This window comes from Pelodiscus sinensis, chromosome 8, assembly GCF_049634645.1.
Source record: "Pelodiscus sinensis isolate JC-2024 chromosome 8, ASM4963464v1, whole genome shotgun sequence".
NCBI lineage: Eukaryota > Metazoa > Chordata > Testudines > Trionychidae > Pelodiscus > Pelodiscus sinensis.
Window position 1 is genome coordinate 5,394,677 of NC_134718.1, and position 26,101 is coordinate 5,420,777.

General features: G+C 50.0%; 1 protein-coding gene across 1 annotated transcript in view; it reads right to left on the reverse strand.

Annotated features, from left to right (window-relative positions):
* The window catches only part of FRMPD2 (FERM and PDZ domain containing 2), a 43,671-nt gene extending 17,825 nt beyond the window's left edge, over nucleotides 1–25,846 (reverse strand). The window contains exons 1-15 of the mRNA XM_075935621.1: nucleotides 25,726–25,846; nucleotides 22,147–22,304; nucleotides 21,317–21,382; nucleotides 18,931–19,116; nucleotides 18,292–18,409; nucleotides 16,456–16,581; nucleotides 13,592–13,676; nucleotides 11,036–11,186; nucleotides 9,187–9,258; nucleotides 7,884–8,058; nucleotides 7,099–7,249; nucleotides 6,863–7,001; nucleotides 5,491–5,643; nucleotides 3,207–3,392; nucleotides 2,071–2,227 (exon numbers count right to left, since the gene is read on the reverse strand). Of these exons, the coding sequence (XP_075791736.1) occupies nucleotides 2,071–2,227; nucleotides 3,207–3,392; nucleotides 5,491–5,643; nucleotides 6,863–7,001; nucleotides 7,099–7,249; nucleotides 7,884–8,058; nucleotides 9,187–9,258; nucleotides 11,036–11,186; nucleotides 13,592–13,676; nucleotides 16,456–16,581; nucleotides 18,292–18,409; nucleotides 18,931–19,116; nucleotides 21,317–21,382; nucleotides 22,147–22,304; nucleotides 25,726–25,846 (2,044 nt within the window). The remainder of the gene's footprint in view (nucleotides 1–2,070; nucleotides 2,228–3,206; nucleotides 3,393–5,490; nucleotides 5,644–6,862; nucleotides 7,002–7,098; nucleotides 7,250–7,883; nucleotides 8,059–9,186; nucleotides 9,259–11,035; nucleotides 11,187–13,591; nucleotides 13,677–16,455; nucleotides 16,582–18,291; nucleotides 18,410–18,930; nucleotides 19,117–21,316; nucleotides 21,383–22,146; nucleotides 22,305–25,725) is intronic.
* Between the last annotated feature and the right edge of the window lie 255 nt (nucleotides 25,847–26,101).

Consider the following 26,101-nt stretch of genomic DNA (forward strand, 5'->3'; position numbering starts at 1 on the left):
GCACAAGGCGGAGCAGTCTGTGATTTGAAATGCTTGTAATCAGGGCTCACATTTTAATTCCCTGCCGCCTGATTAGTTTTGCTCCCCCTGGTATCTCTCGTGGACTCGTTTTCATGACAGAGCCCTGCTGCTCAGCACGCCGGCGGGTGCACTCTCAGCTCTCCTGCGCGCACGGCCGTTCTCAGCTGCGCGGCGTTATGTCAGAAGCGAAAGGATCCCTAACGACACAGGGCCCTACCAAAATTCACAGCTCTGAAAAACGCACCACGGACCCTGAAATCTGGTCTCTCACATGCGTTTGCCCTATACCATAGAGATTTCAGGGGGGAGACCAGCATTTCTCATCTTGGGAGAGACCCGAAAGGGAGTTACCAAGGGGGGGGGGTGGGAGGTTATTTTGGGGGACGGGGGTCACAGTATTGGAACTCTTACCTCCGCACTGCCTTCAGAGCTGGGTGGCCGCAGTGTGTGGCTGTTGGCTGGGTGACTGCCAGCAGCAACACAGAATTAAGAGTGGCAATACCATACCATGCCATCCTTACTGCTGCTGCTGGTGGTTCTGACTTTAGGGCTGGGCTCCCAGCCAGCAGCTGCTGCTCTCCGGCAGCCCATCTCTGAAGGCAGCACTGCCCCCAGCAGCAGGGCAGAGGTAGAGGCAGCAGCACCAATGACACCCCCATATAATAGTCTTGAGATCCCCTTCCCACACCTCCTTTTTTGGGTCAGGACCCCTACAATTACAATGCCATGAAATTGTAGGTTTAAATCGCTGACATCGCATGGCCCAAAATGGGCCCTCAATTCGGTAGGGCCCTTGACATCAGTCTCCTTTCCATCACCTTCCAACACCTCTGAAGAGCAACTTCCTGCTGATGAAACTGCGCAGCAACAACGTAATTTCCTATGAAAGAATTTTGGAAAGAGACTGATTCAGATATTAACCATTCGATGCCCATGATAGAACCTCATTGCCCAGCATCCAACAAGTCAGCTCAAGAGAGCTCGTGCGCTGGTGTGAGACTCAGAGGGTATGTCTACACTACAAAGTTAATTCGAACGAACAGGCGTTAGTTCAAATTAACTTTGATAGGCGCTACACATGCAAACCGCTAGTTCGAACTTAATTCGAACTAGCGGAGCACTTAATTCGAACTAGGTAAACCTCATTCTATGAGGACTAACGCCTAGTTTGAATTAAGTAGTTCGAATTAACTAATTCGAATTAAGTTAGTTCGAATTAGTGCGGTAGTGTAGACATACCCAGAATTCCTAGCTCTGACACTGACCCAGAGGGTCAAACCTGCAGCTGGCGTTCATTGGCCTAACTCCACGGAAGTCAGTGGGCTGGATTCATAGCTGCTGTGAATTGGTGTCGCTCCACTGGAATCAAGAGAGGCATGTGAAACCCTGGCCAAGTGACGTCCTGTGCCCCTGTGCCTCAGTTTCCCCATGATACTTATCCATCTTCACCGAACACTTTGAGAGCTGTGGATGCAGAGAGCTCCCTAACAAACATAACAACCTAGAAATGTCAGGCCGGAAGGGACCGGACCTGAGAAGTCGTCTAGTCCAGCCCGCAGAATTGAGGCAGGACCAAGGAAACCATTTGGTCCTCACTCAAGCAAACACGCCTGCTGGACTACATGTGGACAGGTAGGCGCAGCAGCTGCTGAGTGTAATGCAACAGGTCTGTGTTTGCACCAGGGACAGGTCTGATCCATTGTCTCAAAATTGCCAGCAGGGTTCCTGCAGCTAAGTGAAACGAAGCTTTCTCCTATGACTGTTGTTTTACTGCACACGTCACCAGGGCGTCTCCCAGTGGCTAGCTCAGCGGCCCAAAGCCCCAGCCCGTCTGAGGTTAGGAAACATTACTCCAGGACAGGTGAGGCAGGGTGAGATGAGCTGATGGCACAAAGCCCGTGGAGTGGCTGGTGGTGAGCCGCAAACCCAGATCTGCTGATTCCCAGCTTAGTGCCTTACTCAGCTCCTCTTTCCTTGAGCTTCCTTCCTTACCAAACCTTCCTGCCCCCACCTGATCCCGGCGAGACAGTCAGTATCTTTGGCGCTCACCAGCCGAGGTTTGGTGAAGCTGCCTGGAATGCATCTGGGCGTTAAATTTGTGCTGGGCAGAGCAGAGATCCAAGACATATTTGCAAGTCTTTGCCGTGTCGGTGACGAACGTGTGTTTTTTGCCACTGAAGCTGCTTTCGATCATGAACTTTTTTCTCTAAAAGAAATAAAAATGCACCTTTCACTTTATATCCCACCCAAAACATTGCCCCGGGGAACGCAACGCTTGCTGACAGATTCACAATAGTCCGTTCCTGTAGGACACTGTGCGTGTCAGACATGTGAGGCCTATCCCAGCCTCCATGGAAATTAATGGGACTAAGGATATAAGAAAAAGCCCCAAATATCAAGATTGTCCCTATAAAATTGGGACATCTGGTCATGCTGCCTAAGAATGATGGACATTGTAGCCAATCAGACTGCAGCAGTAGGCTAGTGGTGGGAAGGGAAAAAAGTAGATGGCAACATGCTAATTGGCTGATCATTTTAATGTCAGAATACACAGTGGAGAGGGCAGGGGGGCGGGCTAAGTCCGAACAGCTCTGTTCGTAGGTCAGCAGCATACAGAGAGGAAGAAGGACAAAGAAAGAGCTCTGTGCGAGGAAGGGTCAGTTGCCACAGTAGCCCGGTACAGTAGCAGAGGGATCAGAAAAAGAGAAAGAGAGGAAAGGAGAGAAAAGAGAAGAATAGGTAGGGGTCAGAGCAGCAGGCTATCAGCTGGTATGATAAAACCCCTCTGCTACCGCCCATGGTGCTTGGTGACCAAATAAAAAAAAAAAGGGTGAAATGAGAGATTTGTTTCATTGGCGAGGGAGGGCTAACACATTTTCACATGGCTTTTTTTCTCCACGATCTGCCTTAGGATTGTATAAATTCCCAATCAAAACATCTGGACATTTTCCCACAAAAGCCCCGTCCCCGCCTCCCAGCTGAAACAACTCACGGAAATCGGCTCACGTTTGTGAACCGTTTGGGTCGAGTTGAACCGGCAATTCCGTCCAAAAGAGGTTTGGCACCAAAAATGTTGCCCAGACCAATGCTACACATTCTGCCAGAATTCACGATCCAAACATCACTGGCGGCTCAGAACCCCACGGCTGGATCCCAGTTTAGTTTTTTGAACGGATCACACTCACGTGAGCGGAAATCCTCTCCATTTCTCTCCACTGAAATCTTAAACTGGCAATTCGGGTGCGGTTCTTCATCTCGTACACGATGATGCCCTTGGCGCAGATTCCTAGGACAGTGTCCCCGCCGGCTGCCTTCTTCTCCTGGGACACCCGATGGAACAGCACCCCGTATTCAGGGAGTTGCTGAGTCACCTTTGCGAAGAGGGAGAGGGGCGCACTTACTCAGCGCTATGTGCAATGCATGCTCCCCGAGCTGCGATGCCGGTATGGGAGCAGGTAGCAGCAAAGCCAAGGGGGACCTGTGCGGAGGACAGGGAGCGAGATGGGGAGCAGCGGCTCCCCCGAAGGCTCACATTCTCTGAAAGCTCAGGAAGCTTTCATCCAGCTAGGGATGCTACTCTCTGCCTCAGTTTCCCTATCTGTAAAATGGCAATAACCCTTCCCTTCCTGCCTCACAGGGAGGCTGAGGGATGGTTAGTTGCCTATACAGTGCTCTCTGATGCTTACAGTTGATGCAAGTGCTCAGCATCCCTGCCACGTAGGGTGCATCTAGTCTACCTTTTTCTTTCAAGATATGCAAATTTGTCAGTAATTTGCATATCTTCTTCGGATCGCTTTTTTGAAAGAGGTTTTTTTTTTGAAAAAGCAAGCAGTTTAGACACGGTTCTTTTAGGGAAAAAACCCTTCTTCCTCAAAAATTGAGGTTTACAGGTTCTTTTGAAAAAAGGGTTTGTTTGTTTTTTCAAAAGAACCACGTCTAAACTGCTTGCTTTTCCAAAAAAAAACCCCTCTTTCGAAAAAGCGATCGGAAGAAGGTATGCAAATTACTGCCAAATGTGCATATCTTCTTTCAAAAGAAAAACGTAGTCTAGATACACCCTTAGACATGGTGCAGACTCCTGAGCAGAAACCTGCTGGGGGGTAAATGCTGCTCCACAAACATTCGGTTCTGTTCCTTCCCCTCTTCTCCTCCAGGCCTTTGTTCCTCTGATCCAACCAAAACACCACAAGACGCAGCAAACACACTGGTAGTGCTAGCCCTGGAGTTATGTGCTTGAGGGATCTGCTTTCTGCATTGCAAAGAGCCTTTAGAAATCTTAGTGTCAAGGAAAACAGCTCTCCGCTTTCAGTAATTCCACTCGGGGACGGGGCTACGGACCTGTGGTGCTTTTTTAAAAAAAATGTGCTACTGGGATGGGTTCCCTAGGGAAGTAGTGGAGTCTCCATCCCTAGAGGTGTTTAAGTCTCGGCTTGACAAAACCCTGGCCGGGTTGATTTAGTTGGGATTTGTCCTGCCTAGAGCAGGGGGCTGGACTTGATGACCTTCTGAGGTCTCTTCCAGTTCTATGGTTCTATGATACTGACTCACCTAGAAGCTCCAATTCTAGGGCTCGCTAAATGGTAATTAAAGAGAGGGCCAAGTCTGAGAGCAGTTTTCGGGAGGGGATTTTGGTTCCCACCAGATCTCCTCCTAATTGCAGAGGATTTGCTCAGCCCTGTGCCCTTCCTGCCCAAGGCTCGACTCCGGGCAAGAGGGCTGCGTGTCATGGAGCCAGCACTGCAGCTGTGGGGTGTAGCATTGTCCCTACCCAGAGCTGAGTGCGTAGGCTGGAGAGGGCTAAGAGAAGCACTCAGTCACCCCCCTATTCAACAAGTCCCCCCTCCCAGCAGCTCTACACCCTGCTACAATGTGCTCAGAAATGATCCCGGGACTCAAACCTCACGCAAAGAGAAACCTAGAGAAAGGCATCCCGGAGGAGCAGCTGCACGGACTGGAAGAAACCTGGGGAGAGGTTTTTGGGTCAGGGGTGCAAGCTGAACTGAACGCTCCTGGGGCTCTGAGCAAAAGAAGCTGTTTCCTGCCATTTGATTGCTTCTGTGTTCAGAAGAGACCCAGGACTCTGCACATCCTTCATAAAGAAACAAAATGGCCACAAAGAAAGACCTGTCACCCATGTTCACATGAAACAGGAGCGAGCTACTAGACCCCACACTTTTGGTTTGCTGCTCAGGCCGAATGGGGCCACGGAAACTTTTGAACCGTTAGGTGTCTCATTGGCTTAGCCATAGCTCTGGCTGGCCTGGTTTTCCCACGGATGTTTTGCGAACGCTCAAGTCTTTGAAGGGATCAGTATCCCTAAACTGCCGGCACACAGTTTGCACATGAGTCCTGCCCCCTTTCTGATGTCGCAGCAGGCAGGTGACAGGGAAACGAGAAAGGGACGGGGCCTGACGAGAAAGGGACGGGGCCTCTCTACTGAAAAATAAAGATGGACGTGTCTTAGGATACCCTTAAAAATTCCAGCTCAGCTTCATCTTCAAAGAGGGAGCGGTTGACGCGGTGCAGCTTGGCGAGCTCTCGCTGGATGCACGGCAGGGTCATCTTCTCTATCCGGCTGGCAGGAATATAGTCTTCCACGCGAAAATAGTTCTTCCCATGCATCTTCGGGAGGGAAACGGAGAAACGAGAGAGGAACGGGTTAGTCCCCCAGCAGCTGTAGAGAGGGCTGAAAATACAGTACACGCAAAAGCTGTAGAGGGAGGGGGCGGTGATCTTCGGCACGCAGCGTGACACCCGGCGTGGGGCACCGGTCTGGCTTGTGCTGCCGGCGGTGTGCTGGGTGGGATGGGGTGCAGAACCACAGCAGGCAGATGCAAGGAGACTGCCTCACGGGAGCGTGAGCACGGCTTCCCATACCCGCTGCCTAAGTGTGCAGCATCTCTCCCGCCACACGCCTAGTGGGTCCATGAGAGGCCAGGCTCTCTGGCTCCCACTGCTCTTGGAGCACCACTAGTTCTGTGTCCGCTGCCCTTCCACATGCTTTCAGGAAACTAGCCCCGCTCTGTCCGGGAGAGAGAGGAAGCGAGGTCCCCTGCCCTGCTTTTTGCTTTCTTTCCCCAGTGCAATTGCACGAGGCAAAGCAGTGTACATATTCACAGTGTGGAGTGTCCCCGTAAAACTGCCTGTGGCCAGAGACAGCAGCTATTCTGTTCTCAGGGCGGCCGCAGTTGTTCCAACAAACTGCGCATGGCCCCCACCATGGGGACTCTACTTTTACATGAGATGAAGGGCCGGAGTCGCTGTGAATCAAAGTGACTCCACTTCCGGCGATGGAGCCACGCCAACTGGAGATCTGGCCTTGGACACAAACAGCCGCTCTTTGTATTTGGAAACAACGTCACGTATTACACACAAGGCTTGGGTAACTGGTTCAGAAATATCTACACTGACCTCCCTGTACCTGCACCTCTTCTCCAACCCAGTCCAGAGGGCAGCCCTTGCAAGGGGCTGAAATGTTCAATTCTGTCTCTTCCCTTTTCGTTTTTCTCTCTACGAGCCCCTCCGAGCTTGAATTGCATCCCTGGTGGGGATTACTCTGGAGAGCTCCTGGGATTTCTGCCCTTGCCGTGCAAGCGGACTCTCCCAAGAAGGGCCATTGTCCATGATTTGCAGCCGAGCAAATTCACAAGTTCTGGGCACTCAGGCAAACTTTAGGGTTTTCTCGTTTAACCTGAACTGTGAAGCCTTTGGGACTCGCTGACTCTACCGAGAAAGGCCAGCCAATCAGAAGGTGCGTTGCCCTGTAATTTGCATCTTAACGGGGGACACTGCACAAGCTGATGGCGGACACCTCGGAAAAGAGGTGTCGTATTTACCGTACCTCAGGAGCATAATTCCCAAGTTCTGCCTGTAAAGCTAAAGCACCCAACTGCAGGGAGGTCTCGTCACTGCAGTACAGCCGCTCCTCCAGGATATCCTTACGAAGCTGCAGGTAAAACTGATGCCTTGTCAGGCCATGTCTGCAAAACAAGAGAGAGCGGGAAGGTCACCCGAGCATCAAAGCTCAATCTTAAATGCACGTTCCTTGCCAGTTGCCGACACAACCTCGGCACTTACTGGATGAGGTTAAAGTGGTTGACGAAGAATTTGATCCTCAGAAAGAGGGTGAAGTTAATGATGGAGGTTTTCTTCTTGGGCTGGTCGCTCCAGCCCTCTGGGGCCACTTTGTAGAGTTTGGTCTCATCGTCCAAAAAGAAAAACTCTTTCCCTGAAATGAGAAGGGTAGGTCCTGTGAGGAGCAAAGCAGCCGGCGGCCGTTCAACAGAGCAGAATGTTGCTGCTTTTCACCTGTCCGTGTCCCTGTCCCTCCCCCCTTCCTGCGGCACATCACCAGGAAGGGCTCAGAGAATCAGAGACCACAGCTGCCGTACATGATGGCTAACTCCCTGTGCAGCTAGCCAGACATATGAGGGGGCTGGTCATATGTGCACGTGCAAGAGGTGGGAAGGGCATAAAGAGACGTTGACACTTCCCCGGCCCTGGTGTTCTGAGTGCAAGGACTGCTCTCCACCAGTGCTCTGCAGGCACTAGCCACTCCAAAGGGCTGGGGCGGCCCCTTTAAGGGGAGCAGCTGAGGTTGCACTTCGTCATCGAACGCAGAAGTTTTGGGAGGCATGTGGCCTGGAAGTCGTGCTCAGCATAAGTCTGTGTCCACGGCCGTATCTACACTGGGATAGTGTTGCTGCATTGGTTCACTCCTTCAGTGGCCACAGTTTGCGCTAGGGAGGCTTAATCTTATTTGAAACTGAACTTCTAAAACGCCTTCCGTCTGAGGATCTCCAAGGGCTCCACTCACATTCCCCAGCCCAGACTAGCACGAGCCACTAGACACGGCCACGTACCTTTCAGGGAAGCCAGGCCGAAGTAGAAATGTTCCACCAGGTTTGCATAGGCCACGACTGTATTGAAGACATCTCTCGCCTTCGACTTGACGTCGCATTTCACCTCGAGGCCCTGCCCGCTCAGCAGAATCACGTTGAGGTCCCTTTGACAGAGGTAGGATTTCCCTTTTTTGGTCTGAAAGCACAAGCCGGAGAGTTGGGAATGAGTGCCCTGCCCATATTCCAGCAGACACGCCTGCCGGACTCCTGGTCGCTGGGTCGTCTGGTCCCACGGCCCTGCCGACGGGAATTGGTCACAAGGTTTGCTTCTCCCTAGCGATGTTACAGACGTTTCACACTTTTCAAAAACGTTTGCAAACCACCGAGCATTTCCGGACTCTGCAGCTTCTGGGGTTCTTTCAAGTTGAACCTGGGTTTCAGTATTTGGGTTCCAGTACGGCTGTGTCTAGACTGGCAAGTTTTTCCGCAAAATCATGTGATTTTGCGGAAAAACTTGCCAGCTGTCTACACTGGCCGCTTGAATTTCCGCAAGAACACAGACGATCTCATGTAAGATCGTCAGTGTTCTTGCGGAAATGCTATGCTGCTCCCGTTCGGGCAAAAGTCTTTTTCCAAAAGACTTTTGCGCAAGAGGGCCAGTCTAGACAGCACAGTAGTGTTTTCTGCAAAAAAGCCCCGATCACGAAAATGGCGATCGGGGCTTTTTTGCAGAAAACTGCGTCTAGATTGGCCACGGACGCTTTTCCGCGAATAGTGCTTTTGCAGAAAAGCATCCTGCCAATCTAGACGCGCTTCTCCAGAAATGCTTTTAACGGAAAACTTTTCCGTTAAAAGCATTTTCGGAAAATCATGCCAGTGCAGACGTAGCCTACTTATTTATGTGTTAACACTGCTATTCCTCTTGGGTTTGTTTTTCCCCCAACACCCCTTCTATTCACTCTCAGCCTTCGCTCCAGCGTAATGAAGTTTTTTGTCCAGGAAGTACGCCACAGGCGCTCACTGCTTTAGCAGTCGGCAGCATCGTGTGCATGATGTGCTGCGTAATCACAGAGGTCACAATTGACCTTCCCCGATGATGGCTTGATAGATGAGGCACCAGCATTTTCACTCTGACCACAGCAACAGGGACCAGACGTAGCAAGTGAAGTGCTCACCTGCGCTTCGGTCTCAGTTTACTACCTCTGCAGGACTCCCACCACCGGGCGTACGGGCCTGGGAATGGAATGTAGGTCTGACGGGGTAGCATGAAGATTTAATTTACGAGTCGCCACGTCAGGTCAAAATTCCAAACATTCATATTTACCACGATGGATCCAGGCAGTTGTAAGGTCACTGGTGGTTCGCTGGACAGGATGATAAATTCTGGCCCTGAAAACTGGGAAAAAGCAATTCAGAAAGTGAATAAAACAATTCATTCATATTCTCACCTGTCTGCACACGCCCAGCAAAGCGGGTACGTGAGCCTGGCTCGTCTACGTCGCAGGTGAAGTCCCGACCTCCAGGCTATAGGCTGTAGCTGGGGGCAAGTTGCACCCTCATTTTGCGCTAAAAGGCGCCAGTTTCACCCCGCAGTAGAAATGGGAAGTTTTCCAACTTTCACAATTGTCTGAGCTAAGAAAACCCTGCTCTGCCCTTTATGCTTCTCGAGCAGCCATAAGGGGCCACCGAAGCTCCTGGCAGAAGAGAGTAGGATCAGCTTAGGCAGCCTTAGGTCCCCCACTCCTGTGCTTTCTCAGGGAAATGGGGATGGGGAGCACCGGGGCCTAGAAGTGACCCCTTGGAGCGTGCTGGCACTATTAAAGAATCCAGGGCTGGGGGTCAAAGAGAAGCACAATAGCTTGTCTGTCTTCCCTTCACTATTGTTTACAGATGTTTTGGCAGCTGTTTGGGACAGGAACATCTTTTTGTTCTGTGTATGGACAGCACCTAGTGCATGGGGGTTGGCCTGTGGCGGGGCAGGCCAGGCGCTATCGTAGTGTGACCGATGCATAGATCATCGCTCGCCCTGCCCATCCATGCCACACGCCTTCTCTCCTTGCTCTTGCAAAGTGTTCTGTCGTGAGATTATCGGATTCCCATTATTAATCTGACTCCCTCCCAAAAGTAACAGGATTAAAATCTAAATTCCCGTGCAGAACTGTTATTTTCCTCTCTCCGACAAGCTCCAAGTGCTGCCGCGGGTGGCTCTTGATCTTCAAAGCCCAGCCCCTGCTCAGGCCTGAGAGGGGAGGGAATTTGAATTCTCTAGGAGCAGCAGCACTGATAGAGGAGGCGAGCAGCCGCCGCACGCGGCCACGCAGGCACAGCCAAGCCGGACTGGCTCAGGCGGAAAGCCGAGAGGAAGACACAAGAGAGCCTGAAAAGTGACCTACAAGAGACGCGCGTTCCCCGGCTCCACAGATACGTGCTTGCTGCAGCGTGCGGCAAACAAACCCCCCCAAACTGAAATATCCACCGGCTCCTCTCGGAGCCTGCCTGTGCAGCTGTGTGAATTTGGCACTGGAGATCAGATTGACCGTCCTGGAGGCTGACCCCTTGGTTCTCCCTAGCGCAGGGCTAGCACGTTCCACCACAGCTGAGGGAGAAAGGGGGGCTAAATTCTGGCGGATCATTTATTCCTGGGCTTCTATGCTCAGAGTGCTAAGCAAATACCCCCACCCCCATTTTACAGCCAGGACATCAATAGCCACAGGTTATACAGCCCCTTAGCGGTGGCACTACCCACAGCTCCAAGCTCACCCGTCCCATTGGTGCGCAAACATCTAGGCTCTGCCTTCCGCTTGGGCGTGTACTGTCAAAGGGGAGTAACACGGGGCTGCTCTAAGGATCTTCGATCCCCATTGATGGCAGTGGGCATTGGATCAGCCAAGGTGACTGACAGGAACACCCCTCAATGCTCATTCCTGGCCACAGGGTGCGTGGCTCAAACCCCACGAGGGAAAGTTGGTTTTAGGGTTCAGTCCTACGCCTGTGCAGACAATGCTCCCGGCACCGTCTCTGGGAGGCTGAACGCTTTCTCACGCCCAGATCTGCGGTGCCCTTCTGGGCTCGGCCAGTCTAGGAGGTCGCCTCCCCAATTGCCCCATGCCACTGTGGGCTGGCGTCTGCGGGGTTTACAGTTCACAATCCGTGCGCTCCTTTTCACTAGTCACCTTTTCTTTCCTTTGGAACAAGCCCCGCAGCGACGCAGCAGCGGATGTCGAGTCCTTGGCAGGCACCGAGAAGGTAGAGCCTAATTTCGGCCGGTTGCGCTGGCTGTTCTTCTGAGCCCCAGCCGGGATTTCGTCCACGGCACTTGCCGTTCTTCAAAGGAGCGAGCAAAATTCAGAGCAATGGACAGAGAATTGTAACGCCTCCGAGTGGTACTGCCTTACACCACACTGGCCAATCTCCATTATCTCGGTGACCTGACCCCCTGTTATATGGATGCAACCATGAAGGTTCTACAGCAATTAATCTCAAAGGTTTAAACAGAGGATGTGTTCCTTTCTACACTCCCTGGGTCACATCCACAGCTTCTGAGACCAGCATGGCTTCCCTGAGATCAATGAAGCTATTGCCCAATTTACATCAGCTGATGTGGCTGTGGGTTGTTTGAATTATCCGCTAGAATTCTACAGCCAGCATGATATTTCCTATTCAATTCTACAGGGTGGTTAAAAAAACATCTGGGGGAAAAGGTAACATTCTCCGTTTCTTCATTGTTCTCTATAGGCTACTTTCAAGGTAGGAGACATTGAATCGAACAACTGAGGTTTCAGGCGATCAAGGGGATTTTCAATGTAATTAACAGACACTGAGGGCTGGGGAAAATCGAGGTTCCGATAATGACTCCAATACTGGAGACTGAGCCCTTAACACACTGATGTTGTCCACACTGCTAAACAAATGTAAGCTTAGCAGGAATATATCATGCATGTGCACCGTTATATCCAGGGATGGATGATGGCGAGCTGCAGGCATGAAAGTTTTGCTGGTGTTAATTTGGGTGACGTGTTATTAACAAATGGCAAAGCTGCAGGTTATGGCAGAGTTATTCCAAACTTCTATACCCACCACACTGTCACATAGTCTGTTTATACCACGTGTTTTACAGCTATTCCGTGTGAGAGACATTTCAAAAGGCTATTCAATGTTTCCCTGGGAATATTTGTTGTATCATGTTGCCTGGTGGGTACCTTTTTTACCATCAGTCCAATCTCAGAGGGAGAGGAAAATTAATGCCAATGACCTCAAATAACTTTTCTAGACATAAAAATGTGATGAGCAGCATTCCCTGTAAGCTGTGTGCTTGTGCAGCTGCTCAGGAGAGACTCAGATACCGCCCAGATGATTCACGGAGCTCCCACGGAAAGGTGGTTTTTTTGTTTCCATTGGTGGTGCACATTCACACACACCTCGGTGCACATACAAATTTATTCCTCACGTGGATGGAAGAGATTAGAGGGAGCATGGGTCCTGAGTGTGAATGTGCAGCCCAATGCCAAGCGCAATGGGTTCCACCGGGAAAAGAGGAATCTCTCCTTGCCCGGGGGAGAAGGCTGCCATGTCTTGTCCTACCGAGGGTGAGATATCAGACTTCAAAGCTGCGACATTTTTACCAACAGGCTCCAATGCTGCTCACACTCCTGGGCAGCTTCGTTTCATTACTCACTGAGGTCACTGTGGCAAAGCTGAACCTCACATGTGGGTTTTCAGGGTTGTAGTCACAGATCACACACCCGTCCCAGGCCTAGGCCTCTATAGTCCCCATCCCAGTCCTGGCCCTTTTGATCATAGTAATCTGGGAAGTGATTCCACCTCCGGACAGAGAAAGAGAAAGAATTTCTCTGGCCGACTGGGTTAACAATAGAAGAGCCAGCACTTTGACTTGGACCATCCTGGCAGGGATTGTTTAGTGGGCAGGGCCCGGAGAGATGCTCGACAAGAACACAATAAATACACACATGACGTGTGTGGATACAGCAGACACATTCCCCACAAAAAGCATGGCTGTCCCGGGGCATGCACAGCACTGATTTCTGGTTGTAGGCACAGGGCAACACAGAGTATCTGACCCAGCCCTGATAACTGCGGTTAACTCTTGGTTGCTTAATCGGAAATTCAATCAGTTGACTCAGGATGTGGTGAATGGAGAAATCTACATGCCACATTTACCACGGGTCTGGATTAACTCCATTGCACTTGCTGGCAGGAACTCCTCTTGAGAAAGTTCTGCTTTCCTGGGTCCGGATCTCGGACTAGGGGCACATAAACTCGGGAGCCTGTTCTTTGTGATGCATTCTTAGACCTCGTCTACACTTGGAATTGGTCTCAACTGCAGTAGCAGCCTGCTGTGGACACCTCACAATCGGCAGAGGTGGAGCACGCTCCCGTTTCAAGCCGGAGGGAGCTGCAACGGTGCACATCGCAGCGTCCCTTGTCTGCACTGGGTGTTTGCACTGGAGCACTCACAACGGGCTGCTGGCCACCCATGGCTCAGTCAAGACTGACCCCACGCACAGAAGCACGGCCCCACAGCTAGCAGGGAAGGAGACGTTTTCTCGGAGGCAGGACTGGGCAGGATTGCAAGGCTCCAGGTTTGGGCTCTAGAGGAACAGTGTTGGCTACCACGGGGCTAACTGATCCAGTGGCTCCTGGCAGTTTTCACAGATCCCTTGCATCATAAACAGCATCCGTCTTTAAAGGACAAAAACTTCACTGCTTACCTGTTAATGAAGAGCTTGTAGCTACCGTGTGCCCTCGACCCGCTCTGGCTCGGGTCCCACGCTCGCTGGGCCGGCGGAGCTCTCCCTGTGGTTAACCAAGGGAACACCACAGTCCCCGTCAACAGCTTGTTTTAAGCAGGGAGGCAGAGGGATGGGAAGGGGCAATAGGGATGGGGCCTCTGCTTGGAGACCGAAGAGAGAAGCTACTGAGACCCAGGGGGATGGGGCAGCTGGTGCTAAGCTGGGACCAGCGTCCCGGTGGTTCCTCTCTCTCTTTTACCAACCATTAAGGCAGCTGCTCCCAGCTTCAGGCCAGACACCCTGATTCCTACGTGCTGCCCAGTCCGATCAAAGGCACCATGGTGACTGCTCCATCCCCATCTCCCACGTCTGCCACCCTCCTAGCTACCGCAGGCATTGGTTCCCAGAATGCAGCAGGAAACCACGTGTGGGTGGAAACATCACTCTGCCCTCCTCAATATTTCCATTGTGGGCCCCCGGATCTCCTTGCCCCCTAGCTCCACCTCCCCCGAGCAGCACACAGCATTAGATCCTGGGACAACATGGCAGGGAGCAAATTTGGACTGGCTGTCATGTATCTATACAGCCAAGGGACTCTGGTCCTCAGTTGGGGGATTGAACATGCAACCTGAGGGGCCAAAGGCATGAGCCTCTCCCGCATAAGCGAAGAGCCAACTGCCTCATAGCTGAAGAGCAGCTGTCCCTTTCTCAGTGCTCTCCGTGCCTCTGGGTTACATGTCCTTGTTCAGGGGACAGAATATCTGGCTGAATGCTGGATAAACAGCGTTCGTGAATAATCCATCGGAGCGGGACTGGCTGTTTGGTTCAGCTGTGTCTGAAGCATTTGTTATTCACCGCTGATGGATGTTCAGATGAATGAGTTTTGGGAAATGGCTGCTTGTGTGGGAATCCCTAGATGTGAGTATCAGGATCCTGTGTGCAAACCGTAACATTTATTATTCCACTGCTACTCCTTAGTCTTCTGTTTAAACATTTTCCTGTCGTCCGCTCAATGAAGAAAAACAGTATTATGCAACGTACGTTGCCAATCATGCCCGGCAATACAGAACAGCTGAAGCGAGCTGTTTGCAAAGATTCCACAGGTTAGTTTGTAGAAACAATGTGGGGAATACTTCTGAATAACTAAAACAATTGCAGGAACTAGAGTCTATTTTGGAGTGATTTGCAAATGGAAATGAGCTAGAGAAGGGGGATGGGGGGATCTGTTGCCTTCTAGTTATCAGGGAGGTAAAATCGAGGGGCAGAGCCAGAAAGGAGTACTATGCTCTAACTAGCAACACAAAAATATACCGTTGGATTCCAGTCAAACAGCTGCCAGCTAAAGCATTTTTAAAAAATTCCCAGTAACTAGGAAATCTACATTTAATTTATGTTGAGAAAAAAAAGCCAAATAGCAACAAACTTTGGGGATGTTTGGGTCTGGACCCAGACACAAACTGTGTGGGTACATCTCCACTGCCATCAAAAACCCACCGCCCCAACCTGCCATGCTTGGGTCATCTGACTCGGCCTTGGAGGGCCTAAAATAGACCTTTAGCTGAAGGTCTAAAAATAGCAGCCCAGGTCTGAACATCCACACTGCTGCATTACAGTCCTGCAGCCTCCCCCATGCTACACAATACGATTAACACCCCGCAGAGATCCTCATGCAGTCGGGTCGTTAACGTTGGATCCAGTGTGAAATATAGTGGCAAGTGACCGGCAGCCCGACAGCCTCCACGGGCCCCCAGGCAGGGTCGGGCAGTGCGTGCAAGGCAGTATTCTGGGCCATGATTTAAAGGGATCAGGACATCAGCCACTGCCGCAGTAGCAAAAGTTGTGACCGAGAGCCCCAGGTCCTTTTCAATGGCTGGGTCCTGGGGCATTTGTCCCACCCCTCCCGGGGGTAGGCCTGCAAGTGACTGATTGCAGAGCTCTGGGTATTAGCCGAGGATGCTCTTCCAGTGCACATCTGAGCCAATCTCACACAAGCCAGGTCACAGCGTTTTAAACACTCGGCATTTGGAGCAAAAATGTTAAGAAAACGAATCGTTCAGACATAAGCCTGGTGCACGGCAACGACACAGGGGAGGTGCTGAAAACAAACACACACATAGCTACAAAAAAAGAAAGAAATCCAGGTGCATTTTCTCCAACAGCAGATGGCAGCATTGCAAAGTCAGGCTTTTGGGGGGACTCGGGGGAAAAGATGCTGGCAACGAGAAATGAGAGGCCGTGAGACATGCCTGATACCAACGCCAGATCCGCCGCCTCTGAGATCAGTTAATATAGGCCCATCGAGGTCAACATAGCTGTGGGGGTGGACACCGGATGAGGATCGCAGCAGGCACGTTTACACTGCTTTTGGAAAACGCAGCCTTGCAAGTCGGTACCTGCCCACTCCCCCAAGGCAAGTTACCTGCATATGTTCTAGGACAGGCACTTACAACACTGTAGCTTTGCAGCATCTGCGTGGGGAACCCTGATGAGTTCCCAGGCCTTGGTGCCATGCTTTTAGCACGGAGCAAGCAAGAGATCCAGCTCAGTTTCAGCAGAGCTCACATGGGAGGGGTCTCTACCAGCCCCACACCCAACTGCCCAGGGCATTTGGTTTTATATCCATTTGCCTCCACACAACTCCACTCACCCCCTGCAACAGAGCCAGCAAAGCGGTTTCTCTACAATTTCAGGATCGGCCAACTTGCGGTTGCGTCTTTGCTTGCACGGCATTGATCATTCAATACCTCTTCTGATAGCCGCCCAGAGGGGAAAGCTGGAGGTCAGGCTGGAGGTGACCTGCTGCAAGGATAAACCATCGTGGCCGTTTTAAAGTCAACCCTTACCTCTCCGGCGGCCCCTGTTTGACAGTATCAAAGATGTGCTCTCCGAAATGCTGCTGGAGTCACAATAGTCCACAGAGAGCTGCCTGTAATCTTCCGCCGACCGACTATAATTCAGTAACCTGGCCCCTGTGTGTGGAAACAGAAGCCTGGTAAATCCCCCAATTCCGTTTTGATTCCAAAACTGCAGGCACTAAGCGCCTGCTTAGCTGTGCTTGGACTTCCTTGCTTTTGACTGTCTTGAGAGCTTTTCACTTCCACCAAGAAGGCCTTCACCAGCCCTTGCCAGAGCTGCTTCCACGCCCTCGTTCTTTTTCGATCCCTGCTCAGACAGAAAACAGCCCCCACAGCCCTTTCAGGGATCCAGACCAAAATGAGTCCAGTTTACAGCTTACTTCCATCACGTTTTAACTGGAAAGTGTCTCGAAGGGGCAAGCTACTTGTGTTCTCCAAGGTCACATGCAGGGTTGCCAGATGTCCAGTTTTGAACTGAACAGTCCAGTATTTGAGCTTTCTGTTCAGGAAACAAATTGAGACAATAGAAATGAGAAAATAGAAATGTCTGGTATTTTCTAAATAAGGTGTAATGTAGATTATGATGTAATGTCAAGTGTGTCCGGTATTTTTGTTGAAACCATCTGGCAACCCTAGTCACAAATCTGGCAAATCTGGCAACCCTAGCCACATGTCCTTTGGGAGCTCTCCCTATCGAGGGTCGAGACACAGATCCATGGCACCATGCAGCTGCCACAATTCCACAAGAATGGCGACCTAACACACGACGAAGTTGCAGCCTCTTTTTGCTTCTATTATAGCTGACCCCCATCTTTTTTCTGGGCCTTACAACTTGCAGTGGTGATGGTTAAAGAATGGAATGCATCCTAAATAAAATACGCACCCAGATCTTCCCAGCTTAATGTAACAAAGCTACTGATTTAGTGAGCAAAGGTTCAATTTCAAACCTGCACTTGTTTCTTATAGAAGTCAATGAGACAGACGCACAGGCTCAAAGGTTTGCTAAAGAGAGATACTATATGTTTCAGCATACGCGCTTGCTGATTTGGGGGCAAAACCAGGACAGAAATAAACTGATACTAACTTCCAGTGACCATTAAGATTCTCTTATCAAGAAGACAGGAAACGAATGGGCATGAATCCAGAGTCCATATTTATCTTGCAGCCGAGTTTTACCCACAGGGACAACAACATCTTCACGTTCAGTTAAAGCGAGCCATGAAGTCACGCTGCCTTGCTGCACACGTTCTGAACGGGGACCCGAAAGGAGGAATCCTGCTTGCATTTCGCAGGTGGGTTTTTTGGTTGGCTACCGTAAGGCTGCCTGCATAGGGCCGGTGAGCAGGATTTGGCCTTGTTTCTTGAAACCCCTCTCAAAGTTAAAAACAAAAAGGAAGAGTAAGGAAGGTGTATTTGCATGCTGACCTTTGCTGGGCTATTCAAGAAGGAAAGACGTTGACTATGCTCTTGAAATGGCTTGAGCGCAGATTCGGGGAAAACTATTCTTCTCCTTTCAGTGTTCAGTCGGATACACCGAGCACCAAAAGAATTATTTTTTGTACTGTGACTTTCCTGCAGACTGTTTTTAGGAGCTAAATCTATGCGTGCCAACCACTTAACATTGCTGTAGAGCCTTCAGATCGGAGCCTGTACACAGTGGAAGTCTTACTGAGTTGTCATAGATTTTTCTCCATATGCTCATTCAGAGGTAACGCAGTAAATATCACCTTCAGCTCTCCATATGATCGGCCCAATATAATTTGAAACAATTTACCAGGCCCAGGAGACCCTCTGAGAGCCACAGTCAAAACCAGAAGCCTTTACCTTGAGGAAAATTCAGTGGGGAGGGCAACGCTGAGCTGTCAGGCGCTTTCTCGTGCAGCCTTTTCCTTATCACATGGCTTCTGTCCAGCTGGCTGTCTTCAGCGGCCACCTGCTCTACCTGCAAACCAATTGCACTGCACGTCAATGTCAGCAAATCAGGGGACTTCAAACCTTCAGGAGGAATTGCTCCCTGCCCTCCGCTTGGTCTATGTGAGTGTTAAGTAAATGATGCCTGTTTCCACTGTTGTCAACTCACTGTTGGCAATACATTGTATTCCTAAAATTTAATGCTATTGGCCCCGGTATACATTTGAAAACTGCCTACGTGTGTGACTTAGGAGCCTAAGTCCCATTGATTTTTTTACCAGGTACTTTTGGAAAAATGTACCCCTGCTTCCCTGGTGCAACAAATAAGTAGAAGCCTAATAGAAAAATGCAGCCTAAACCCTGAAAGAAAGTACATGCAACTTCTTCCATGGCACAAAAGCCGCTCGTTTCAAGCCGTCACTGACTGTTCACCGATTGTCTTGCTCTAAAATATTTTCCCATGCTGTCCATACTCCCTGCTGCTCTCCCTCCCCCAAAACCCAACCAGGACTATTGTGGTACTGTCATTGATGGGAAATAAAAGGTACTGACCTCAGCGATGCTTCCTAGCACATATTTGACCATTCTCTGGATGTAAACACTTGCGGGAGATGAGGAAGATTCCTTCTGGTGCATATCACACGCTTCCAAAATGGACTCTGGAGAAAGTCTTTTATGGGGCAGATCTTCACAGAGCGTTAGCAGCAGGGCGTGTAACTGATCGCTCAGCTGAAAGGACTGAGACAAGAGGGAGGTAATGGTGCATAATCACTCTCATTTAGCGAAAACACTGGAAAATGCTCCATCGAGTAGGGCTGGAATTTTCTGACACACCTTTGAGTTCCAATGAGGCCTCACTTCATTTCCTTAGCCCCTTGGAGAGTCCTACTCTAGATTAATAGGTTCGCATGGAAATGAAGCCACCCTGGGAAGGAGAATGGCGCTGAAAGTAACTGTCATATATTATGATGCAGAACCGAGCATCTAGGGCTGTGGTTCTCAACTGGTGGTCTATGGTGACTTTTTCGGTGGTCCACAGGAACATTGTCCAAAGTCCATGAAAATTTTTTGATTGGCCTGGTGGTCCGTGGACTGAAACGTGTTGAGAACCACTGATCTAGGGGGAGACGTGGCTACTGGCAGCAACTCTGAAATTCAGATCATCCATTTTTAAGAGACCACCCTCAAGCGGTACGGCACTCCACCGCCGTCTCAGGCTGTCTACACTGGAAAGATTGGGCGACAAAAGTGCTGTCTACATGCAAAAGTGAAAACCGGTCAAATCAATTTTTCTGCTTCCCATTGTTGACATTTCATGGCCATGTTGTTATCTCCCACCGACAGAGCAAAGCATTGTGGGTAACCATCCCACAGAGCGGTGATGTGAGAAGGCAGAGTTGATCCCTGCACTTTTTGGGATTCCCTCATAGCTCCAGGAGCTCTCCGGGCTGAGGAATGTCAAACAGCATAGCAGTCTCTCCAGCCCTCCCCCTGCTGTAGCAGTCTGCCTCCCGCTATGTTCCTAGCAGGGCAGAACAAGAGCAAGCCAATGATTTGTTCTTTGTTTGTTCCCCAAACAGAGCAGCTCACTCAGCTGTCAGACACTTCCCGGAGCTCTGAAAGGGGAGGGGCACAGGCCTGCAGGGCAGCAGGGATCACCAAACACTGAGCAGAGCCATTCTGGCAGGCATTGTGAGATACTGGCAGAAGCCAGTTCTCTTGACAAAACAAACAGCAGAGTATTCACTGGCTCTTTGTTGACAATAAAGGGAGGGGAAAAGACAACAGTGTCTCTTAGGGCTGGAAGCTTTTTGTTGCCAAAACTGGGTGTTTTTCCCGACAAAAGTCGCATAGTAGTATAAATGCTCTCACTGTTTTGTCACCAAAAATCAGGTTTTGGCGACAAAACATGCCAATGCAGAGAAGACTTCAGAAGTGTGAAGAACTGAACTACTCAAATCTATGTTTCTGTGGAGACCCGGCATTTAATTCTATGTGGTTCTTTAGTTTGTGGACGTCCTACACTGAAACCACAGAGAAGTAAAACAGCCTAGGAAAGGAGCCTGGATGGACGAAATACAAACAGCTTCCATATCGCCAATGCATGGATAACAGCCTGAAGGAAATGTTAGTGAAACAAGAGTGTCCCTGCAAATCTTTAGAGAGACACTGAACTGGCTGAGAAGGAAATGTTTAGCCACTAATGGCAGTTCTGGTGGTAAAAATCTTGCCAGGGCAGAACAAGATAGTGTTAGTCACTTCACAGCCATCCCATGCTTTGAACAAAAGTCATCTTCATTTGCACACAGTGTGTGTCTGATGTACCAACACACCACCATAATGATGCAGCTGTGACTTTTTCAGCATAAGAACGGCCATAATACGTCAGACCAATGGTCCATCTATCTCAGTATCTATCTTCTGACAATGGCCAATGCCAGGTGCTTCAGAGGGAATAACAGAACAGGGCAATTATCGAGTGATTATTCGCCTTTTATCTACTCCCAGCTTCTGGCAGTCAGAGGTTTAGGAACACCCAACGCAAGTAGTTGCTTCTCTGACCATCTTGGCTAATAATGGTTGATGGATCTATTCTCCGTGAGTTTACCTAATTCTTCTTGGAAACCGGGCATGAATCCCTATTTCTTTTATTTCTGGTCTGAAAAAAGTTCCCGTTGGCCTGCCTTGGGAAGGGGGGCTAGGCGATCCCAACTCTTTATACAATTCAAATGCAAATCCTGAATCCGGATAATACTGAACTTTTGGGATCTGGCTCTGCACTTCCCAGCTGGTCCTGATCTCTCTCAGGGGCCAAACCAAAATGCCAGCCCCCCAGCGTTCCACCTGGACGTGAGAAAGTTCGACTCCTACCTCCCAACTTTCCAAACTGCCAATGTGTAAGCAAATCAAGGAAAACAAAGATGTTAATCGTACTGACCTGATCTGGAGGAACCTGGTAGTCTGCTGACCAATAGAGGGTCATTCCCAAAGAATACACCAGCATCTGCCAGACAAGAACCCCCAATCAACCAGTTACGAATTAGCGGTCCATAATTACAGAGAAATCATCTGCCAAGGAGCTCTCTGAAGCTGAGGGCCGTTCTCCAAGGGAGAAGTGATGGAAGCGCCGCTGACTGGGACTTTTAAAGCTGGACTGGATAGAGCAGATGTCTGTGTACCATGGGACACAACTCTGACTAGCAGAGTGGTAGAATAGATGGGATATACTGGATCTTCAGCTACAGGGCCATGTCTTCAGCAATATATGGGCCAGATTGTCTCCTCTGCAGGAAAACACACGGTGGGGATGGTCAGACACTATGGCGAGTCAGCAGCTGACTCATGCTCCTACTCAGAGTGTGGCTGATGTGCTCAGGACCTACTTAGCTGGTCAGACTGCAAAGCACAAGGAAGGAAGTGCAGAGGGAAAAGAGGGGCTAGCAGAGCCCAGGGGAAGCCAGGCCTGTGGCTGGCGAGATCGCTTCTTCTCCCTAGAGACAGCGTGGAGGACTACAGTGCTGCCCTAGGACAGCGATGGCAGCGTGAGGGAGGGAGTACCAAAAACGCTCACAGAGGGGTTGGCAAATGGCAGTCAGGAGGCATCCAAGAATGTTTGCGAGTGATCCGCAGACAGGAGAGGATTCTCGCCCTATCCGAGGCCTCGTACCTCTGCCCCCCAGCTGGGATCACCCGCCACTGACACATTGGGACCCGGATATTTAGCCTAACAAACTCCAAGGCACCATCCGGCCGCTCCGAAACTCCCACCTTTGTCAGTCCAACCGGCTTGTTTTTACTCTGTCCATGGAGCAGTTCTGGTGCCCTGAACGGGGCAGCCTCTGGGGGTGCCCCAGTGTCTTGGAAAGACAAACTTCCTCTGGCAGAAAGTATCATTGACCATGGGCAGATCACGTGGATAGCTGGGTCTGAAAAACAGGACCAGAAGGAAAGCAGGGTTAATATCCTTCCAGTCGCGCTGCTGGGACCAGGAGCTGCTGAGGCTGTCGCGTCAAACTCATGTGGCATGGCCTAGCCAGGAGAACTAAACTGAGTCCACTGGGATTGTGCCTGCTTGTGCCAGGGCGGATTCTATCACTTGGATGCTCAGGGACCTGATTCTCCTCTCACGTACGCCACTTTTACACCTCATACGCTCAGGGCGGCATTTTCAAAGGAGCCAAAGGCTGTGTCTAGATTACGTCCCTCTTTCGACAGAGAGATGTAAATTAGACACTTCAAAATTGCAAATGAAGCCGGGATTTGAATTTCCCACGCTTCATTTACATCATCCCGTCATGGCGCTCTTTCGAAAACGTGCTCTTTTGAAAGTGAAACCGCAGTCAAGATGATGTTTACAGGATCTCTCAAAAAAGGCTTCTATTTCTGAAAGAACCATGTCTAGACTGCGGTTTCACCTTCGAAATAGCACTATTTTGAAAGAGCGCCAAGATGCGATTATGCAAATGAAGCATGGAAAATTCAAATCCCAGCTTTATTTGCAATTTCAAAGTGTCTAATTTGAAAGAGGGATGTAGTCTAGACACACCCTAAGAGAGACAAGCACCCAACGCCCACTGAATTGCACCACCAGGGTACTAAACTCTGCCATTTTCTGCACCACTTTTTGCCCCATGTTGCTCCAAGTCCACCGTCACCAGCTCTGCGTGTAACCCTGAATCTTACAACAGTAACCTGGCAGCTGCTGACCAATTACTATCAGATACTATTGTGTTTTTCAAATGGAAACACCAGATTCAAACTGTCCCATATGAACTTTGGGGAAATTTTTAATCTGCATCCAAGTTTCACAACTGTCCCGTTAAATGGTCAAACCAAACACCTGGAGCCAAATCCCTGCTACTCTAGGGCTGTGTCTACATTGGCAAGTTATTCCGGAAAATCAGCTGCTTTTCCGGAAAAACTTGCCAGCTGTCGACACTGGCCGCTTGAATTTCCGGAAAAGCACTGACGATCTCATGTAAAATCATCAGTGCTTTTCCGGAAAAACTATGCTGCTCCCGTTCAGGCAAAAGTTTTTTTCTGGAAAACTATTCTGGAAAAGGGCCAGTGTAGACAGCTCAGTAGTGTTTTCCGCAAAAAAGCCCCGATCGCGAAAATGACGATCGGGGCTTTTTTGCGGAAAAGCGCGTCTAGATTGGCCACGGACGCTTTTCCACAAAAAGTGCTTTTGCGGAAAAGCAGCCTGCCAATCTAGACGCACTTTTCCGAAAATGCTTTTAACGGAAAACTTTTCCGTTAAAAGTATTTCCGGAAAATCATGCCGGTGTAGACGTAGCCTAGAGGTGTTCATATTCCGGTTTTGTGGCTCAGCCTTCTCTCTGCTTTAGATGCATAGCATATTGCAGCCCAAAGGATCCACAAGTGCTACGCAATGGAAAGCCAGGCTCCCAAATCCCTATTTAGGCAGCTAAATAACTAGCCAGACTTTCCGAACTGTAGAACACCCAACAGCTCCCTCTGAGGTTAAAGCTGAGCTTTCCTGAGGCACCGCCCGCTCTGGTATGAAATTGGAATGGCTCCAACCAACCCATACACATTGCAAAAGAGAGAGAGAGAGAGAGTCCCTCTCCCTGAGCAACCCCTCCCAGCGCTTCACCACCTTCCTAGGGAAATAGTTTTTCCTAATATCCAACCTGGACCTCCCCCCGCTGCCACCTGAGCCCATCGCTCCTTGTTCTGCCGTCTGTCCCCACTCACAACAGCCTCTCTCCATCCTCTTGCAGGGAATTGAAGGCTGCTCTCAACCCCTCCCAATCCCTCCCCTTCTCTTCCGCAGAGTTCCCTCGGCCTCGCCTCAGAAATCGTGTACCCCAGTCCCCTAATCATTTTCATTGCCCTCTGATGGATTCTCTCAGTATGTTCACATCCTTTCTGTAGTGGGGGAGGGGAAAGCAAAATTGAAGGCAGTCCTCAGGATGTGGCCACACCAGTGCCAAACAGAGGGGAGATATCACTTCCCTTGATCTGCTGGCAATGCCGCTCAATATGCCATTAACCTTCTTGGCAGCAAGGGACTTGACTCATATCCAGCTGTAATCCCTAAGTCCTTTTCTGCAGTACTGCCACTTAGCCAGTCGGTCCCCAGCCTGTAGCAATGCCTGGGATTCTTCCGTCCTAAGCGCAGGACTCTGCATTTGTCCTTGCTGAACCTCTTCAGTTTTCTTTTGGCCCAATCCTCTAATCTGTCTAGGTCACTCTGGACCTGATCCCTGCCCTCCAGCGCATCCACCTCTCCCCCTAGCTTACTATCGTTTGCAAACTTGCTGAGGGTGCAGGTCACCCCCTCATGACCCAATGCGTCCCCTTGATACTGGCTGCCACCTGATCATGGAGCCATTGACCACTACCTGTTGAGCTCGATGATCTAGCCAGCTCTATATCCATCTTATAGTCCATGCAACCAAGTCATACTTCTTTAACTTGCTGGCAATACTGCAGGAGACCATATCCAAAGCTTTGTTAAAATCGACGTATATCACCTCCACTGCTTTCCTTGTATCCAGAGCCAATTATCCTTCCTGGAAGGAACTTCCAATCCCTGCTGTCACAGACAACACCATCATAAAGAATATCTGTGGGGTACCGGGCAGAGGGCATGACCTTGGAGCAGCAATGTAGGGCTTGCGGGGAGGGGGGGGAATCAAGGCTATTATCCTGTAATGAACTCCTTGCTTGGTGTCTCAGCAGACTACCTAGAGATAGTCGTCACATTTTAAAATGTCTGTTGGTTTTGAAGGGTCCTGCCTTTCCAATCACTGATCTTTTTTTCTGTCATGGGGAATCCCTTGAGTAAATCTAGAGTCCTTCAGAAGGATCTGAACCAGGGCTACTCAACATTTGTTTGCAGCTTGCGGTGCAATTCAGGTTTACGGAGGGCTCAACCCGCAACACGCAAGTAGAATCCTTCGAATATGGCCTCTGCTGGGAACACGCTCCACAATGGTGAGTCAATACAATGGTCTTCTGTTGAGATGCGTTTTAGTAGTTAAATTTCTGGACTGTCATTGCTCATTAAAAGTGCTGTTAGATGGGTGGAAATTGGGAAAATGTTGCATTTTATTAATATCAGCAGCACCGACTTAAATGGGGCCTGTGTGTTGCGTAGTCTTGCTTTAATCATTGTATTCATGCCCATCAGAGTGAAAGACGTTATTATTTGCCTATATATTTGCATGGACATGCAATCACACTTAAGTTGTGGCTCTCCGCATGTGCCGTGAGTATCATTGGGGCACCCCGGGGCTTCCAAAGTTGAGTAGCCCTGAGCTAACCATTCCCGTGTAGGCAGATAGATGGAGAGCTACCAAAATATAATCCTCCACTCACCTTTGGGCAGGTCCCGGAGATGTTGGGTGGCCAAGAGTAAGAGAGACCATATCTCTTCCTCCTCCAAAGGGCTTCCCTTGAGCTGCAGGACTTCAGCCAGCGTCACACACGAGCCGCTCATCCTTGCTACAAAGCAGACAACCAGTCAGCAAGAGCTGACCGAATTGCTCAGAACAAATCATATTCACAGCACATTTATTCCCTTTTCCGGGCAGGGAACCGTTCATGAATCTGACTTCTTAGACCATAGGCTGCATGTGTAACGCGTCACTGGGTCGTTTGGGGCAAATGGTTTCCATCTACCAGATTCTTTGTGGAAGTGGCTAGCATGATTATTCATTATTCAGGCTGAGCCGTCACATGAATCATATGATAT